The sequence below is a fragment of the Lichtheimia ornata genome (assembly GCF_029851405.1).
Source record: "Lichtheimia ornata isolate CBS 291.66 chromosome Unknown scaffold00076, whole genome shotgun sequence".
In the NCBI taxonomy this organism is placed as follows: Eukaryota; Fungi; Mucoromycota; class Mucoromycetes; order Mucorales; family Lichtheimiaceae; genus Lichtheimia; species Lichtheimia ornata.
Genome location: NW_026695396.1, coordinates 2312 through 21930, shown reverse-complemented (window position 1 = coordinate 21930; position 19619 = coordinate 2312). Strand labels below are relative to the sequence as shown.

The following is a 19619-nucleotide window of genomic DNA, read 5'->3' as shown; positions in this document are numbered from 1 at the left end:
TTTTTATTTGTAAGGATAGCAATGGTGCCTCCTCTTGCTTTTACAATTGACAATTTGGGATAACGCAGGGAAAGCCATGTAGATGTGAGAATGAATCTCGATGATGTGTTAGAGACAAGAAGGCAAAAAAAGGGGGGTGGTGGAGAGGGAAAGAAGCAAGTTGAGTGTATGGATTTGGAGAAACAAAGTTAGTTTGCATGATTCGGCTTGAATGAGAAGAAAAGGTAATTTACGAGTGACGAACGGTCCTGTGTAGTCTGTGTGCTTTATCTGTCATTGGCATACACACACACGCTCACGCTCACGCACGCACGCACACACGGCTATCTTTTCTTTTCTTACAAACCCCCCGTTTTGCTTTGTGCCTCACTCACTCAGCTCGTTTCTTTTGTTCTTTTTCTTTTTTCTTTTTCTTCTCTTCTTCCATTCCCACTCTCGGATCGCGCCTTCCGTCTGCTCCGCCCCACACAATGTCCAATTCAGGATCAGGCACTGGTTCTCTACCCGAATGGACGGGTGCATTGGCAACCAACACTCTGCACATTACTGGCTACCATTTCAAATCGGTGGTGACCCCTTGTTTAACGCATGGCGAGAATGTTGACATTGTTCACGGCTACAGGTAGGAGGTAGAATGGGTGATGATGATGATGATACATGTATCCATGTGTTCTAACATGTGGCTCGTGCTTTATAAGGATATCCAATAAGAAACCAGTGATGGCCAAAGTATCGAATAATTCACTTCAATTGGAACGCGAATTTTATGGCATGAAAAGACTGTACAATCTTCCTGATGGACCAACATACATCGGTAAGTAAGGAGAGGGAGGATCGATCTTGACTTGCCTCTTTTGTATTTATACTAACGATAGGAACATGATTCTCTAGTCCGACCTATCGAATGCATCAACTTGTCAAGCGGTCTTTCAGTGGCCATTTATGCAAATGATGGATACACGTCATGGTTACATCAACAACAGCGACGTGCATCAGATGAATTGCTACAAGATTCAAGCAACAGCAGTGATCCAGGATGGGCACCAGCAGCAGCAACAAGTAGTGGTGGTGGTGGTGGTGGTGGTGGTGGTGGTGGAAGTAGTGGAGGTGATAGTAGTTGTAGCAGCAGCAACAACAACTCCATACGAACGCGGGCTATGATGATGCTGCGTCATAGTGCAGGTGACGTCCCTACTTTGGTTACTCCTTGTCCTGAACAACAACAGCTGGTATCCATGCACTGTGATCTCGGCTCCTTTTTACGATTTGCCATCAAATGCACCGATTGTCTCGAATTTATCCATCGCAACGACACCGTTCATGGCGAGATTAGATTATCAGCTTTTCAATGGATCGATGAACAACAACAAGAAGAGGAAGCGGCTGTCAAGATGTGGAATTTTGGATCGGGGAAATCATTCGAGACTTACCTTACAAGTGAAGGGTGGAAAAAGGCAGCCAACAACAAGCACATGACATACGTGCTCCAGAATCTTCTCATGTACATGAGTCCTGAGCAGACGGGTCGTACAACCTATTTACCGGATCATCGTTCCGATATTTATTCTCTTGGAATCGTTTTCTTCACCCTATTGACACAACAATCACCATTCGATGGAGGTCCTCTCGAAGTACTCAACAGCATCGTCAGCCGAAAGGTGCCTCTTGTTCATGAATTGAGAGTCGATATCCCCGAAGTGCTCTCACACATTATTGAAAAGATGACGAGCAAGGTTAGTATCCATTATACCTTCTTTCTTCATCATGTGGCAGTGTACAGATCAGCTTTAGTTCAGCTTCTCTTATCTCATGCTAGGCACCTGACGATCGTTATTCAAGCGCACATGGCGTACGTGCTGATTTAAAGGAATGCCTCAAGAGGCTCACCAATGATGATGATCCCGATAGCACAGAGGTATGTAAAAAGGGGGAGGTGATGATGAGGAAAAAAGGATACCTAGCTGAATTTGCATATAACATGTGTTGTCATCTTGTAGACCATTTCACCATTTCCACTGGGAAAGCAAGATATCGCATCCGTGTTTACACTCCCAAAGACCATTTATGGACGCCATGCTGTGATATCCAAGTTGAATCATGCCATCGAGCGTTATGTGGCAGAGTATCGACCAACACGCGTGCACAACAACAACAACTCAGCCAACCATGACAAAGCATCGGTTTCGGGAACAACAAACAGCACCCATTTTAGCAGCAGCGAAAGTGTTTCGGATGGATGCAGCAATAGCGAGGTATCTAGTCAAGCTGGTGGTAGCTTCAACAGATCAACGTCTTTGCGCTACAGTGGCTGTGGGGGTGACCAAGGGAGCGATGAAGCGACTAGTATACATGGAGGAACAGTAGCAAGCAATAAGCAAGGCGGTACAAGGATTGTGAGCTTATATGGACCTGGTGGAATAGGTAAGTAGTGGTTATACATTGCCTTTTTTCATTTACTAATATCATGCATGCGTATGTTAAATAGGCAAATCAACCATGTTTACTGCCGTCCAAGCAACTGCTAGGAAAAGTGGGCAAGTTGTAGTTATAAAAGTGTGTGGCAAGTCATCATTGAAACTAATACCCTGCTCATTCATTATAGATACATCGCAAGTGTCAAGTATGATTCGAGAAACAAGGTCCCTTATAGCGGTGTGCTGCGATCATTGTCGCAAATCCTCCAGCAAATCCTGTCAGAGACCGAAGCTGATATTCGCATGTTTTATGATCATCTCAAGGCGCACCTCGGTTCCCAGTTTTGCAACATTGCCCTGCTCACAGACTTTGTACCTGAGCTGAAAGCGCTTTTGGATCCTGGCAGCATCAAAACGGAGGAGTCAAGCGATGCGTATCAAATGGATAATGTTGAAGCTCAGGCCCGATTTCACAACCTCTTTGTCGAGATTCTTCGTGCTGTCACTCATTGGCGTATGGTTACTCTTGTATGTTTTCTTTTATTGTATTACATGCTACAACATTCCATGATCTTATACGCGATTTTTTAGTTTCTCGATGATTTACATCAAGCAGGTAGAATTATTATACGATTCATTCGACACGTGATACTCATGATGTATCTATAATGCACGTAGATGACCATTCAATCGAGATTATTGACAGCTTGATCATTGCAAAAGTGAGGATTCTCATCCTTGTATCTTACCGAGACCAAGAAATCACGCCCAAGTTGGGAGAGATGTTGGAGAAGGAAGCACCATGCATTGAATTCATCAAGGTGGACGCATTGGATACGGATTCCATGGTTGACTTTTTATGCGACACTTTGCATCGGTCAAGAGAGGAGAATCGTGAAGACGTCGTACCACTCGCTGAGATCATTATCAAAAAGACAGCCGGCAATGCATTCTACACGGCACAATTATTACGCACACTCGAACGCAAAAAGCTCATCTTTTTCAACTGGGAGCGCAATGAATGGGATTTTGATCTGGAAAAGATTCAGGATGGTACCAGTTACAGCGTGCAAGCGAATATGCAACTCGACGTCTCGTTTATGGTTGCCCGATTGAAGGAGTTATCGCGTGACAGCCAACAAGTGTTGAAGTGGGCATCGTTTGTGGGAGATACGTTTTCATGGACCACTGTTAAAACCTTGATGGAGAGTTCAGATGCAGCTGACGATAGTAGTATCGGCTCGGATGGCAACGTATTACCTGACACCATGACATTGGATGATGATGGATCAGTATCAACCGATATCGGCTCTGTGGAAACAGTGGTGGATACATCTTCGGCAATGCGATCATTATCAATCGGTCAACAACAACAGCGACCATGTCAACGTCCCACTACGCTCACCAATTCTCGAGCAACATCATCAACAACACTCAATGACCCCATGAATGGATTGCAATCGGTGCTGCAAGAAGGATACATCATGCCATTAGGAGATGATGAGTTCAAGTGGAGCCATGATCGAATTACACAAGCTGCTGGTGAATTGGCTAGTCCAAAGGCTCGTAGTAGAATCCATCTTGCTATTGCACAACATATGATGAAAGGTAAACGTGATCATGCCATCATTATTGCATGCAGCTAACAATAGCTCTTTGATTTTAGAGAACCACACAGACACTTTTCTTATTGCGGACCACCTCTTGAAATGTCGAAGTTTATTGGATGGAATGGAAGACAAAGAGCCATATCGGAAGGTGTTGATTGAGGCTGGCAACAAAGGACGTTCGTCTGGTGCTCATCGTATGGCGTTCGATTTTTACAACACTGCCATCGAGCTTGCTGATCATGCCACTGAGTGGCAAGGAGACGAGAATTACAGCATGACACTACATCTTTATACCAATGCCGTATCACTCAGTTGGGTGGTGGGTCAATATGAGCGCACCGAGGAGCTCCTGGATGTTATCTTTGCACATGCACGCACGCCATTTGATCGAATGCCGGCATACCGTGTCCAATCAAAATACTGTTTCAGTTGTCAGATGCATGATAAAGGACGTGAAGTGCTCCATCGATGTCTTGAGGATCTTGGTGAAGATATGGAGAAATTCAATTCGTGTACGGATCAAGAGCTCAAGGAATTGTATGATGATGTGGAGCGCACCATGGTGGAAATGGGTTCAGAGCAAGTCATCAATATGCCAGCATGTGAAGATCCTTTGTTGCGTGGAATCGTTTCAATCATGGAAGAACTGTAAGTGCTTTTTATTTGTGTATGAAGAGGAACAAGAAGCTCATCCTTCAAATGAACAATGATAGGTGTGCACTTGCTTATTGGGGAGGGCAAAAGAAGGAACTTTATTATTGCTCCATGCGAATTGTTCAATTGTCATTGGAAAACGGGATCTCACCAGGAACAGGTGGAGGCTGTGAGTTTTGTGGAATTGCGTATGCTACATTGTACAAAAAGTACATATTTGCAGAGGTATGTACGCACCCTCTAATGTATGTTCATCAATTGATCATGATTCTATGTATAGGAAATTGGTGCAATTGGATTAGCCTTGATCGACAGGCATGGTGGACCTTATGAGAAAGGACGAGCGTATATGCAATATGCCGTATTCAACATCCGTTGGAAATACCATCATCGTGAAGCACTCAAGTACTTTGACGCTGGTATCAACATTGCTTATTCAGCTGGTGATCGTATCTTTATGGCCTTCAACCAAGTCCATCGGCTGGTCATCCTCTTTGGACTCAATCGAAATCTAGCGGACACGCTTCACGAAGCCGAGAGCAACTATGAAGATATCCATGGATGGTCAGCATCGATCGACAGCAACATGTTCGCTATGACGATTGTGAGAGTTTGCAAGGCTTTGCAAGGTCATACATTTATCGATACGCCCGAAGTGTTTGATGGCGAGGATGGATTCAATGATGCACATTTTCTCAAGGAGAGTTGCAAGCATAGCTCTAATCCTGAGTTACTTGTGAATTGGTATGAGGCGTTCAAGATCATTCCACAGACACTATACGGCCACCTTGATGCTGCTCTTGAAACTGGATTTCGCGGTGCTGCCGAAGTGGATGGTCATCCTTGTCATCGTCATACACGTATACTTCTTCACTATTTCTCTTTGGCGCTTACCATGAAATTACGTGAAGACAACCTGGATCCTGAGACAAGAAACAAGTATTTGGAGCAAGTCAAGGAGAACCAGGCAAAGGTTTATGAGTGGGCAGAACATAGCCGCATCAACTACATGATGTATTGGACCCTGATTGAAGCTGAACTTGCCAGTATGGAAAGCAACATTGTTCGTGCATGTCGTTTATACGAGGAGGCTATTGATCAAGCACGTGAAGGTGGATGGCATCTTGCTGTGTGTATAGCACACGAATGCTCTGGCATGTTTTACGAGAGGATTGGATTACGCAATGTCGCCTACAACCTTATCAAAAAGGCGATCGACTTGTATATCTGCCACGGCGCTTATGGCAAAGCACGACATCTCAGCAACATTCGTGCAGATTTATTGGCAGAGTTCGATGATAATAATTGCGACGCTCATGAAGCTGGTGTTCAAACCGATCTCCCTTATCTTGGACATCAAGCTGCCAGCAGCACATTGGGCCCTTCAAGCTATGATCAACAACAACAACAGCAGCATCATCATCATCATCAGGGTAATGAACCCTATATGGCTGATACCATCATCCCACCGGTGACAACAGAGGAGACGCTAATGACCCTTGACATTGTAAGATGCTTTTATTGTATGATCAATCATCGGCTAACAACATTGTTGTCGATTTCATAGGTCGATATGGCATCCATCCTAAAGAGCTCTCAAGTCATGTCTTCTGAGATCAAGTTTGAAAATTTGATGACAGCGATGATGAACATTATCCTGGAAAATTCTGGCGCTGAACGTGGAGCTCTCATTCTAAAGAATTCTGTCAGCACAAATGGAGGAAATGGCTATAGCAAGGATCCAAAGTACGCTGTATATGCATATCATCAACAAGGGAATAAGGAGGCTATCACCTATACCCCACCACGTCAATTGTCTGAATCGGATGATCTTGTATCCAGTCGTATCATCAATCACACCATCCACACGCGTGAGAGTATCTTTATATCAGATGTTGAGCAAGATCAGCGATTTGCCGTGGGACCTTGGTTTGAGCGTTCTGGTCGAAAGTCCATCATTTGCATGCCAATCATTCATAAGAACATGGTCGTCGGGTGTCTATTTATCGAAGGTTCAGTGGGTCTCTTCACACAGCGGCACATCACAGTTCTTGGCTTGCTATGTCAGCAAATGGGTATTTCCATCACCACGGCCTTTTTGTTCATGTCGGTGAAACAAGTAACCAATGACAAGATCAAGTAAGTAACATCACATGTAGGGAGGATGATGATACTTATCTATATGTGGATGATGATTACATAGGATGATTGAAACGCAAAAGCAAGCACTAGAGGAAGCTCGCAAGAGCAAAGAGGCGGCTGACAAGGCGACTAGGCTACGAGAGATCTTTTTAGCCAACATGAGTCACGAGATCCGAACGCCATTTTCTGGTTTCTATGGCATGATTTCATTACTTGCGGACACCAATCTCAATGAAGAACAGCTCGACTTGGTGAAAACAGCCAAAGGATCGTGTGAAGGATTACTTCAGATCATTGATGATCTTCTCAACTTTTCAAAGCTGCAAGCTGGCAAGGTCTCGTTGGATTTGGCACCTGTTGTTGTCGAGGACATGATTGTGGATGTGATCGAGATGCTTATTGCTATGGCTGTACAAAACCGGATCAACGTGACTTATACGGTGGCGAATGATGTACCACCCGTCATACTTGGTGATGCCAATCGATTGAGGCAGTAAGTGCAAGATTAAACAATCTTCTCATTGTTTACGTTACTCACGTATACATTATCAAAGGATCATTATCAACCTACTTGGCAATGCAATGAAGGTAAGAAAATCTACATTATGTATGTGATTCCAAAAGTATTCAACCGATGCATGATGTTATAGTTTACAGACAAAGGCGAAATTAGTATACGATGCAGCATTGATAAGCGAGCCACAAGTACAAAGGCACAAAAAGACACAGTACCGCTATTATTTGAAGTCATTGATACTGGCATTGGAATCAGTGAGGAACAACGTAAAGTGCTATTTGTACCCTTTTCTCAGGTGGATGGCAGTACAACGTAAGTGGGATCTCAATGATGTTTAATGATGGATGTTGTATTGACTTTTATTGTATAGGCGACGATACGGTGGTACAGGTCTCGGATTGTCGATTTGCCTTCAGCTGGTTGAGTTGATGTCGGGCCGTATTGATGTGAAAAGCAAGCCGGGTGAAGGCTCCAACTTCAACTTTACCATTTGGGTTCAAGGTCTATCGGCTGAATCGGACCGGTACAACAATGACATTGGCAACTTTTTGAATACATTACGGGATACACGAGTCATTGTGGTTGACAAGCATCTTTCAACGGTGGAAATGATACGGCATTTGCTTCCAACGGTCAAGGTGGATGGTGCGTGCACTGTGGAACATTTACAGCAGCTACATCAATCACCCCATTATGACGCTATTATCATCGGCATGTTTTTGATACAGCCCTCAGAGCGACAAGCGTGGTCAAGTCATATAAAGATGCTTGTGGATCAAGTTGGATGTGGCATGATTATGCATTACCCAAGTGGTAGTCAAATGAACGGTGATTTCAACCATGATCTTCAATCAACGCTCTCCAATTCACGCACAGGTGATAGTAGTCGTTCATCCCACAACACCATTTCACGGATTGCAATCCCACTACGACGCCAAAAATTGCTCCAGACCTTGGTCGATATGACACGACTACGTTCTTCTTCAACGGGTTCTCCCATCATTTCATCCTCAGCGACAACAAAAAGCAGCCGGCCTGCCAACCTAATTACGGATGAGGAGCGTGCTCTCTTTAGCACTATGCATATCCTTGCAGCAGAAGGTTGGTTGTTACACATATGCCTCATCCTTGGTGCGTACATGCATAGCTGATTGAATGGTGCCATGTTGTTGTAGATAACCCGGTAGCACAAAAATTACTCTACAAACAATTGACGCGTTTGGGATTTCAAGTCGAGTGCGCAAACAATGGATTAGAAGCAGTGGAAGCGTGGCTAAAGCATCCACCTGGTTACTTTCAAATGGGTTTTTTCGACCATCATATGCCTAGGGTAAGTGGAGGAAGAGGAAGAGGATGTATGTATATGAAACGACGATGATTCTAAAAAGAAGGTGTGTATAGTGTGATGGTGTTGAAGCAACGAAAAAGATTCGTGAGATTGAAAAGGAGCACCAATGCAAGGCTCGATTACCCATTGTAGCGCTGACTGCCGATGTACAGCAAAGTGCAAAAGAGACATGCCTTAACGCAGGAATGGATGCGTAAGTATATAGGATCGGAAACGAGAAGATGATCAATGCATGCTAAGGCACAACTCACAGGTACATCACGAAGCCAATGAATCAAAAATCGCTAGCAGAAGCATTACGTGCATATTGTAAAAGATCATAGCAGCGTGTATACTCTTCTTATCCTATAATACATATGATTTCCTCAAGCAACAGAGAATGAATGTTTCAGCGTCAAAAGTTGTTTTTTTTTCTTTCTTTCTGCATTTTTGGATCAATGGATTCATCAATAGAATAGTTGCAAATGTGATACATTTACGTTGTTGAATACTAAGTATATAGAATGAAGAATGCGTCTAAGACCAATAAGTGTGGATGTAATATGTGAGGATGAAGAGGGATGGGGAATTAGGCTAGTGCTTCCCCCCCCCACCAAGACATTCGTTCAGATTAAGGTTGCTGACAAACAAGCCATCAAACAATGAAATAATCACTTGTAGTCCGATGCATATTCCTATTACAAAGGCGACTTTTCATTGTGAGGTTGCTCTTAATCATGGTGTGTATGGGTATCTGCGTATTCGAGTAAGGTAAAGAAAGAGAAATGATCCAATTACATGGATAACAGCAATCAATCCTCACTTTGCATTGTGCCATCACGGTTTGAATATAGTACTAATGGATTTCCTCGCTCCTAAACTTCTGCCTCGGCTACTCTGTATAACCACAAAAGTGCTTTATCGATCGATACAATATTGTTTAACAAATTCAAGCAGAGCAAACTCATTTAAAGGTTTGGTAAGATATCTAAAAAAAGCATCACAGTGATTAGCCTACGCTCGAGTATCCATAGCAACCAATATCAAATCTTACCCATCCATGCCGGCATCCACGCAAATTGCTCTTGCACTATCTTGTATGTCTGCTGTGAGTGCCACAATCGGTAATCGCGTCTTGCTATTTTGCTCCTTTTCGTGTCTCCTAATGGTCTTGGTCGCTTCCACACCGTCACATTTGGGCATATGGTGATCAAACAGAGCCATCTTAAAGTATCCAACCGGTCGTTTGGTCCATGCATCAATCGCTTCAGCTCCATTATTGGCACACGTGATATTAAAGCCATATCGCTTCAATTGCTTGCATAGCAGCTTTTGTGCAACAGGGTTATCTGAAAGTATCCTTTAGTATGCAAACCTTCATACATTGTTGTCAACCTACCTTCTGCAACCAAGATGTTTGTCTTTTTGAATGCTTTACGATGTTCCTCTGGTATCGTCTCAATGGCAAGCTTGATCTCACTGCTACTGATACGTGCAAAGATGTTTGGTCGCGTCTTGGGTGATGGTGTACTACTTGGATCATCCTCCTTGAGAAATCCTGCCAGCATCCTCAAAAGCTTGTTGCGTCGCAATGGAACTCCCATACGCACAATGCTTTGTTGCTCATCAAGATAGCCATAAGATGATATATGGAATGGCTGTTGTTGTTGCTGACGTTGCTGCTCTTGCTCCACTGACGAAGATGCTGCTTCGAGAATAGGTCCAACACCTCCGATGTTGCCTTGAACATTGCTAGTTCCCAAGGGATAATGCATGATAACCGTAACCTTGGCACGCTTCATAATCTTTTGGAGCTCGTTTTCCCAGTAGCTTAGCGTCCCTTCTTTGTGATCCAAAAGCAATCCCACAATGACCACTCCATAAGGTGTCTCCTGCTGCAACTCTGCATAATCAGATACTCCATCAAGTGGTAAATTCGGAAGGAAGTTGGTCATCATATCCACTGTGGCATGATGTGTATCGGCAACAAGGACTCGTGTTTTGATAAAGCTCTTGGATATTGCTTGCATTGCTTCAGTGAATCTTCGGGATTGATCATGCACCGGTGAAACTTCGATTGAAAAGCGGAAATTGGATCCTTTTCCTTCCTCGCTCACAACATCGATATCGCCATTCATCAAAGTGACCAATTGAAGGGAAATGGAAAGACCAAGACCGGTACCACCATACTTGCGGCTAAAGACATATCGTGCCAATCATTATACGTATCTTCATATATGGCATTATTATATAATCAACTTACGTAGTGCTACCATCCACTTGTGAGAATGGCATAAACAACACCTTGCGCTGCTCCTTGCTGATGCCAATGCCTGTATCAATCACTTCAAACAGCAATGGAACATGGGATCCTTGGTCAACAGCCTTCTTTTTGCGGACGTCAATGGAACATCGAATACTGATTTCTCCATGGTGCGTAAACTTGACAGCATTCCCAAGCAAATTGATGATAATCCTATATGGCAAAGTATAAGCAATAAGCATTGTATCGCGTATCCAATAATAAAACCTACTGTCTGAGCCGGTTGGCGTCTGCCATTACAACGGCTGGCACATCCTCTGCAACCGTGTACGTAACGTTGATGCGTTTTTGAATAGCAATGGCGATCAGCATATCAATCACATCGGCAATGAGCTCTTCCACATGTACTGGTGCCAAATCAAGAGATACTTTGCCGGCTTGTAGCTTTGAAAAGTTGAGTAGGTCGTCGATGATCTGCAATAATCCTTCACACGATGATTTAGCCGTTCGCACCAAGTCGTATTGTGCAGGATCCAACCTAGTTAATTTCATGTGATCAGCCGTCATGCATATGTGTTACCACAATCCGGCACCTTACTTTGTCTCTGACAGCAATGTGATCATGCCATAGAATCCCGAAAATGGTGTCCGAATTTCATGGCTCATGTTGGCCAAAAAGATCTCTCGCAATCGAGTCGCCTTATCAGCTGCTTCCTTGCTGCGCCGTGCTTCCTCCAATGCTTGCTTTTGCATCTCAATCATCCTACATCGATCATGAGTAACTTACCAAAACCCATTGTCCATGATTGCCGCTTGCTACTTACTTCATGTTGGCCGTTGTAACACGTCGCACGGATTTGAACAATGAAGCATTGGTCAATGAAATACCCATTTGCTGACAGAGTAATCCAAGCACTGTAATGTGGCGTTGCGTAAAGATCCCAATAGCACCTTCAAGAAAGATGCAGCCAACAATTGTCATCTTGTGTATGATCGGCATGCAGATTACTGATTTCTTGCCAGCACGCTCAAACCATGGTCCCACTGCAAATCTTGCATCTTGTTCGACATCAGGAATGAAAATGCTCTCAGAGGTGTGGATTGTGTGGTTGATGATTTGGCTCGATACCATGACGCTACTCTTCGAAATACGCTCTGGTTCTTCGTATGTGACAATCGTGTCCTCTTCTTGCTGGTTGCCATAGGCACCGATTCCAAATTTGGTCTCCTTGACAATGATAGCACCTCGATCAGCACCGGAGTTCTCAAGAATAATCTGCATCATATTCTTCAGCAATGCGTCGGACTTGACTTCGGATGAAAGCACCTGGGAGCTCTTGAGAATGGATGCCATGTCGATCTATGCATAATAAATCAGGAGATATGCAATATCACTGATCCTGTTACTTACAATATCCAATGTCACCAATGTTTGCTCTGTTGTGATAGGTGGTATTGACTCCGAGTTATAGGGTTCATCAGCTACCGGGCTGCTATCAATGCGGTCATATGAAGGGCCGCCAAATGATTCTTGATGATGATGTTGGTGAAGGGGAGCTGCCAATAGAGGGAATGGATCCGTTTGTGCGCTCTTATCACGTGTATCGGCTCGATCATCATTGAATGAGCTGAGTAAATCGGCGTACTTTCCATTAAGGTGACGTGACTTGCCAAATGCGCCATATGCAGTATAAAGATCCACTGCCTAGTATGAGGCATATATAAATCAATAAACGTTCCATAATCGAAAACCTTCCCCCATCATAATTTACCTTTTTGATCATGTTGTATGCAACATTGTGAATCCCTTGGCGGTAATAGAAAGCTCCAGCCAATTCATGCGCCATACTTAGCTCCAGATACCATTCTCCTTCACGAGCATGATTGATAGCTTCTTCATACAATAAGATGGCTTTCTTGATGTTGTCTCCTTGAAGATCCGCAAGCTCTGCTTCCACCAATGTCCAAAAAGTGATATAGTTGATACGACTCAGCTCTACCCATTCGTATAGGAGATTTTGGTTCTGATCCACTTGCTTCAGGCATTTCTCCAATGCTTCGCTGTTCTCACGCGCATATCCAATGAGAGAGATTGAATGATAGAATAATGCCACCCGCGTGTGTCTGATGTATGGAACGTGTTCTAGGGTGCGAAAGATATGGTCTCCAACTTCAATGGCTGCCTCGTATCGCTCGTACAATGTCAAGGGAATAATCTTGTAGGACTGATACCAGCTAAGAGCGATAGTGGAATTTGGGCTTTGCTTGAAACTCTCGGTGAGGAAATGCTCGTCGTTGAATCCATCGTCACCATCGTACACGTTATCCGTATCCCAGTATGTTCGTCCTTGTAATGCTTTGGTTGCTCTCACAACTGTGATGGCCATTACATTTGTTTCAACAGCAGTAGACCATTTGTGCACTTCTTCATAGCATTCTTCTGCAATAGGCAATACGTCGCTCAAATGATGTGCCACAGCAAAACGACTCATGCTTAGGTGAAGTTTGCCGTAATTTGTAAAATGACGATCTCCTGCGGCAAAGGCATGCTGTGTTGCAGCTTCAAGCATGGGTAATCCATTGCGGTTATGATATAGAAAGTGATCCACGAATATCACATATAGCAGGTAGGATTGGGCCTTCTCTGAATTCCCACCATGTCGATCAGCAATGATGACACCGAGTTTTGCGATTTTCTAAATTACAAGTGATAAGTAGGTTACATCAACCCACACATAAGACTTGTACTCACATTGGCCGCCGCATGATTCTTGTGCAACTCAATGTAGCCGATCGCGGCTAAATACGTGCAAGCACTGCTAACAGCTGGAGCCATCCCCCGTTGTAGACACATATTCAATACATGGCATGCGCATGCACTAAGTGAGTGCTTTTGTCCAGTCCAATACAACAAGTGCAACCTAAAAAGATTGACCATGTTACTATGTTGTGCACCCCCCCCATCTTCATTCTTGATTGTTGTCGACTTACAAATCTCCCATAATCTCAGCAGTTGCATGGAGGTAAGGATCATCTGATAATCCAATTTCAGCGATCTCATCAACATCCATATTCCCAATCGACTTTTCAAGTTGCTCAAGCTCCTTCTCCATTGTTTTCTCAGCGTCTTCGAATGTCAGCTTCTCGTTGCCAAGATCTTCCAAGCAAGCAACTAAAGTATCTCGTCCTTCAAACGGCTTTTGTTGCGCCAAATAATAGCGTGATTGGATCAAATAAGCAGTCTTGCGCTCCAAAGGCGTTTTGGCATGCTTAAAGATGGTCTCCCCCAAATTCTCGGTCATTTCATTGTTGCCCAATACAAAGCTAAGTCCCATGGCATTCGTATAGAGCTGCAAAGTAACAGGATGGTTGTCATCGTTCCATTCCTTTTCGGGATCACTGAGTTGGATTGCTGCCTTGTAATAATTGAATGCCATGTCATGAGCACCAGATTGTCGTCCTTTGTTGCCTGCATCCACGAAGAGCTCACGAAAGGATGATTTGTCTTCCAACGATAACAATAGATCAAGGCATTTCAAAAGATGATCCGCAACTAGAAATACGTCCATATCGTCCTCTATAGTGCAATTCATATTAGAAAGCTATTATCTCAAGTAGTAGATTATATCTATAATACCTTTCATCATATGCTGCGCAATCATGAAATGGATCTTGCACCTTACATCGGGCTTCACAAGCTCACCGGCAGCTTGGGTGATACGATCATGACTCCATTTGAATTCATCTGCACCAAGCTGCATAACGTATCCCTCCTGGATCACTGCATGTAGTCCGCTGATGGGATCATAGCTCTTTTGGTGGGCTCTAGTATCAGGAGACAAGGTGCCTTCAGTCGACTTGCTCTTCCTGCTGAACACGCTTGTGTCGGTTATCGATTCCACTGATAATAAACTCTTATCGCCATCGTCGTTATCATCGTCGCTCCCATCATCAGAAAATGTCTCCTCCATTAACGCCTTCACTGTTGACCATGAGAATGTATCACCGACAAATGATGCCATCTTGAGCAATCGCTGACCATGACGTGGTAGCTCTTTCAGCCGATTCACCATGAATGAAACATCCTCCTCCATTGTCTCCAAGAATGTCTCTTGTTCAATTCTTGCAAAGTCGTATTCCCAAACATTGAACTCCCAATTGAAGTAAATGATCTTTTTACGTTCCAGCATTTGAAGTAATTGTGCCGCAAAGAATGCGTTGCCGTTGGTTTTCCTTTGTATCACCAATGCAAGTGGAGTGACATAGTCGCGCTCTGTATCTCGTGATCGGTGTAGTGTGTCACAAACGAAATCGGTCAATGCGTCCAGCTTCAATGTGCCGACCTCGATAAATTGGATGTTCGCGAACTCATTCTCCAGTATCCCTGATTGCTTTTGATTCAGCTCCTGATCACGATATGACATAAACACGAGGATGTTGATTCTTGATAAAAGCAACGCTTGCAATAAATCGATTGAAGGATCATCTACAATACATGATTAGCATCATAAAACATAGCACATACACACTGTTACCCCTTTCACATCTTACCCGCTTGATGGATATCATCAATAAACTATAGAATGTATGCATTAGTCATCATCCCATCAACGTATCCTCTATGACAACTTACGATAGTCACCATACGCCAATGCGACACAGCACGAAAGACTTCAACATAAAGGTTGTGGAAACGTAAACGAGCTTCGGCATTATCCGCCTTCATCGGTATCTCGGTATTCGCATTTTCATCCTTGTGTCCCGAAGCAATCAACAATGACTTGAGCTCTGGTACCAAATCCGCCAGTACTGAAATGTTGGAAAATTGTGCACCAAGCCATGCTTTCAAGTGATTGAAAAATCGATAAACTTCTTCTTCGGTCTCGGATAAAATTTGCTGTAGCGCTTGCGACATCAACCGTAGCAACCCACTGTAGGGGACCTTGTTCCTTGAATCAAACTTGGTAGATGTGATATAGCTAGTTGCCTTTGTTTAGGAATACAATCATTCCCCAATGGCCATTCAGTTCCCTTACCCACTCTTTCTTGCCAAAGGCTGCACTGAGTTGAACAAGGTGGATTTTCCTTGATGATGATGATAGAAATATGTATCATTGAGTACCGGCAACGCATTCAAAAGTTCATCAATCAACCTACCAATGCCTCCAGGTCCATAAATTCCAATCACAGTAGCTACGTGCTTTCCATTGACTGATACAAGCCTACTACTAACACTGGAAACATCACTGCTATCATGACCATGCAATGATTTTGGACTTGACGCTGATTTGTGCCCTGAAGAATCGGGATCGCTGTTGCTCGATGTTGTAAGAGTAACACCTTACTTGTTGCTGTGGATCTTCAAAGGCTTGTATTGGCTCACGAATCGCTCGATGATATTCACCATATCAGAAATGATAGCTTGCCGACCATAAACATTTCGCGGTATCATAAACACGGACGCAATGTCACGCTGTGCCAATGGAAACGAGGCGATAGTCTAAGTGGATATAGCGTGAGACAATATGTATGGCAACACATCACCCTTCTCCTTAAAACTTGTTTCCTTGTCCCCCCCCCACACATAAACGAGATAAACTTGGATCATCATCACACTGATATGTCACACATACGCACGCACACACCTCCTATTTTCCTTCCCAACACTGGTTGTGTACCACTCCTTACCTTAGTATCACTTGTTTTCAATCGGTGGAGGCACACTTCCAGGTCGCATTTGACACCGTGCATACTCATGTATCGCTCCTCTGGGGTCTTGCATGTCATCTTTTCAATGATCCGCGATATCACTTCAGGGACATTCAATTGGACATCATGCACAGCTGGCATTTTACGACTCAAGATGCTGTTGACAATCTTCAAGGGTCCTCCATGAAAAGGCATTTGGCCTGTCAGCAATACAAAGAATATGACGCCCAAGGAATAGATATCGGCACGATGATCAGCAATGTAGGTGGTGCGGCCTGTTTGTTCAGGGCTGATGTACATGAGTTGGCTCTCCATGATGGCTTGGCTGTGTTGGTACTTTTTCCACCCTTCGCTTGTGAGATACTTTTCAAACGATGCGCTGTTGCCACTGCCTGCAAAGTTCCATAAGCGTGTAGTATCCATGGTATCATTGCTGTTCCAGCAGAATGCTCCCATATTAAGTTGACCATGGATAGTGTTGTGGCGATGGATGAATTCCATGATGTCTGTGCACCGTATTGCTAATCGTAGGAAGGTGCCAATGTCGTCAATGGTGCGGTTGCTGGATGATCGGTCGCCATGGGCGTCGGCATAAATGGCAACGGCAAGTCCGCTTGACGACAAATAAGCATACTCCAAGGGACGCACTATACAACCGTAACCAAGGCACTCAATAAGACACGCGTATAGTAAGGACGTGCTACTTACCAAGATATGAAGGACCATCAGCTGTCTGATAGAGTTGCCTTATGATGTAATACTCGCGTTCAATTAGCAGGCTGTTGGTGGATACCTTGGCAACCACTGCTCGCTTATCCGATACGCTGTGCAATGACACGTCAATCGATGCTTCATGATCCCTGTCTCTAAAGTCTTACCGGTAGCCATTGACAAGAGTGACGTTATCGTAATGATCGGTGGTTGGGATGTGTGTGGCATTGGTAAAGCGGTATCCTGAGATCTGCAAAGCCTCGGTTACTCGGGAGCGAATGACGCCATCAGAGGAAGGTGCGCTGCTTGATGCTGCGCTCGACATGGAAAATGGACAAGGACGAGGGTAAAGAAAGTAGTAGTTGGCATATTAAAATAGTGGTATTGATCCAAGTATGAGTAAAGGGAAGGTGAAAGGGATGCATGATCTTGTTGCGGAGAGTGTCCCGAGTCTGGGAGCTTACTTTGAGGGCGCGTGTGTGGCACTGCAGGCGCCTAGAAACAAACTTGGCTTACATTGTTGTTCTCCTGCATGATGACAACCAGGTTTTGGTTTGTTTTGTATTGTGGTGCAAGTTGTGATCCTCTTCTCACGTTGCTATATATTATGTTATCAGCCATTGGTTTTCTTCTTATCTTCAAACTTCACCATCACTACGAATCAAACATACATAACACACTCTAGTACGTACGACATTAACAGCCGCTTGTTGCACGAGAACCATGATGTTGTTTTCATCGAGTTTCATACACTTCTTTCATAAACTTTTGGCACAGCCTGGCTAAAGCGATTGGCACAAATATGGAAACTCACTTCAGCACACTTTCCCGGAACACGTTGGCACAAAAATTTCCAAATGACTTGGCACACTTTCATCGAAACAAATTGGCACGCTTTCTTTTTTAAGTTTTATCAACAATAGCATTGAAATTATTTTGAATTTGGGTTTAGGAATAGAGAAAGCATCAGTGCTGAAGTTTGACGTGCGAGATAAATGATGTTATTCGTGAGCGATAGGGACAGGAGTGGCAGAATTGTGAAAAGTGGAGAGATCAGTTGTGTCGTTGTTTCAGGAAGCCGTTAAATCACCACCATGGGAGTTGAGGGTGGTTCCCCTGCTATTTGCACCATGTCAATTTCAGCACCCAACGTGGACCATGGTACCAAAACTAACTTTTGCGGATGCTTCACAAAGAGATAGCTATATCGAAAGTAACAAGGTGGCGTGTATGAGTAGTGAATCATCAAGCAACATGATCAGACTTTACCTCGTTACAAGAATACAATATCGCAATACAACGATAATGAGTGTAGGATAAATATAAAGCACTATGAAAGACAACAAAAGATCAGCACTTATTCACAAGGCTTGCAAGAAATGGGATACGTACAAAATCTTGGAAATTTGACCTCGTAAGCAATCAAAATAGTATGGTAGAGAAAAGAGAGATGTGGCAGTACGGTGCGCGGCGATAACATCCTTTTATTGTGCATTGCGTGGATTTTTGTGTGTGTTGGGGATGATGCATTGATAAATTGATGCATGAGATGATAAATTGATGAGACGTATATACCAGGATTAAGTCTGAAGAGCCTAGTGCGATGTTGTCTATCCATCATACATCGGCCAAAATAGGGCGGGTGATAAGAAATCTATCAAGGAAATCGATCACTTGTACGCCTAGTGCACATCCCCATTATCATAAAGATGACCTCCCATGTTGTCAACTGCTCTTAATATTGGTATGCGTGTTCGGTAAGCAGCGAGAATGATCGGATCACGAGAACATGGCAAATCCAAGACCATTGGGTAATAAAACATCGACCAAGCGAGCCCGTGTGTGTGCGTGTGTGTGTACGCGTGTGTGTATAGGGTAATTGAGTGGCCTCAGTGTAATAGCAGTGGGGGATCTAAACTTGGGACGGGAGCTCCACGACTTGAGACAACGCTTCTCTTCTTTTTCTCTCTCCTCTGCTTTTGTCCCATTCACGACATCACGATCAAGGTAATGTGTTATAAAAGAGTTCTGTTGTTGGCTGTGAGGTGTTAATGTAGTTCTGAACATGCATTGTCAAGGAGTGAGTGTGTCCAAGTGCTGAGGAATGAGCGTGGTTGGTGGTTGGTGGTTGTCATGGCGACACCGTTGCTTCCTCTTGTTCGTTGCTATTCCCGCTCTACGCTTAGTGTCAAGAGGTACATTCAGAGTCCAATGTTGCAGCCAAACTGGTTCCATTGACGTGTTAGCTTGTATAGAGGGCAAGTTTGGTTTG

General features: G+C 43.8%; 2 protein-coding genes across 2 annotated transcripts; one reads left to right on the top strand and one right to left on the bottom strand.

Moving 5' to 3' along the window:
• Nucleotides 1-470: 470 nt before the first annotated feature.
• Nucleotides 471-9008, top strand: O0I10_010775 (uncharacterized protein; the record flags this gene model as incomplete). The annotated part of the gene is made up of 20 exons (XM_058490750.1): nt 471-622; nt 699-814; nt 892-1733; nt 1817-1915; nt 1998-2421; nt 2486-2534; nt 2603-2942; nt 3006-3030; nt 3093-4022; nt 4081-4672; nt 4738-4903; nt 4959-6185; nt 6246-6817; nt 6882-7313; nt 7375-7408; nt 7471-7649; nt 7708-8438; nt 8513-8667; nt 8739-8878; nt 8939-9008. The coding sequence occupies 20 exons, from the start codon at nt 471-473 to the stop codon at nt 9006-9008; spliced, it is 7275 nt and encodes a 2424-aa protein (XP_058338450.1).
• Nucleotides 9009-9582: 574 nt separating this feature from the next.
• O0I10_010774 (uncharacterized protein) lies at nt 9583-17672 on the bottom strand (the record flags this gene model as incomplete). Its single annotated transcript, XM_058490749.1, has 20 exons — nt 9583-9652; nt 9719-10013; nt 10064-10860; nt 10928-11140; nt 11199-11465; nt 11526-11690; nt 11752-12287; nt 12339-12632; nt 12700-13623; nt 13680-13848; nt 13919-14504; nt 14565-15413; nt 15479-15503; nt 15561-15906; nt 15964-16012; nt 16085-16176; nt 16273-16427; nt 16616-17283; nt 17345-17460; nt 17515-17672. 20 exons carry the CDS (start codon nt 17670-17672, stop codon nt 9583-9585), a joined length of 6774 nt encoding a protein of 2257 aa, XP_058338449.1.
• Between the last annotated feature and the right edge of the window lie 1947 nt (nt 17673-19619).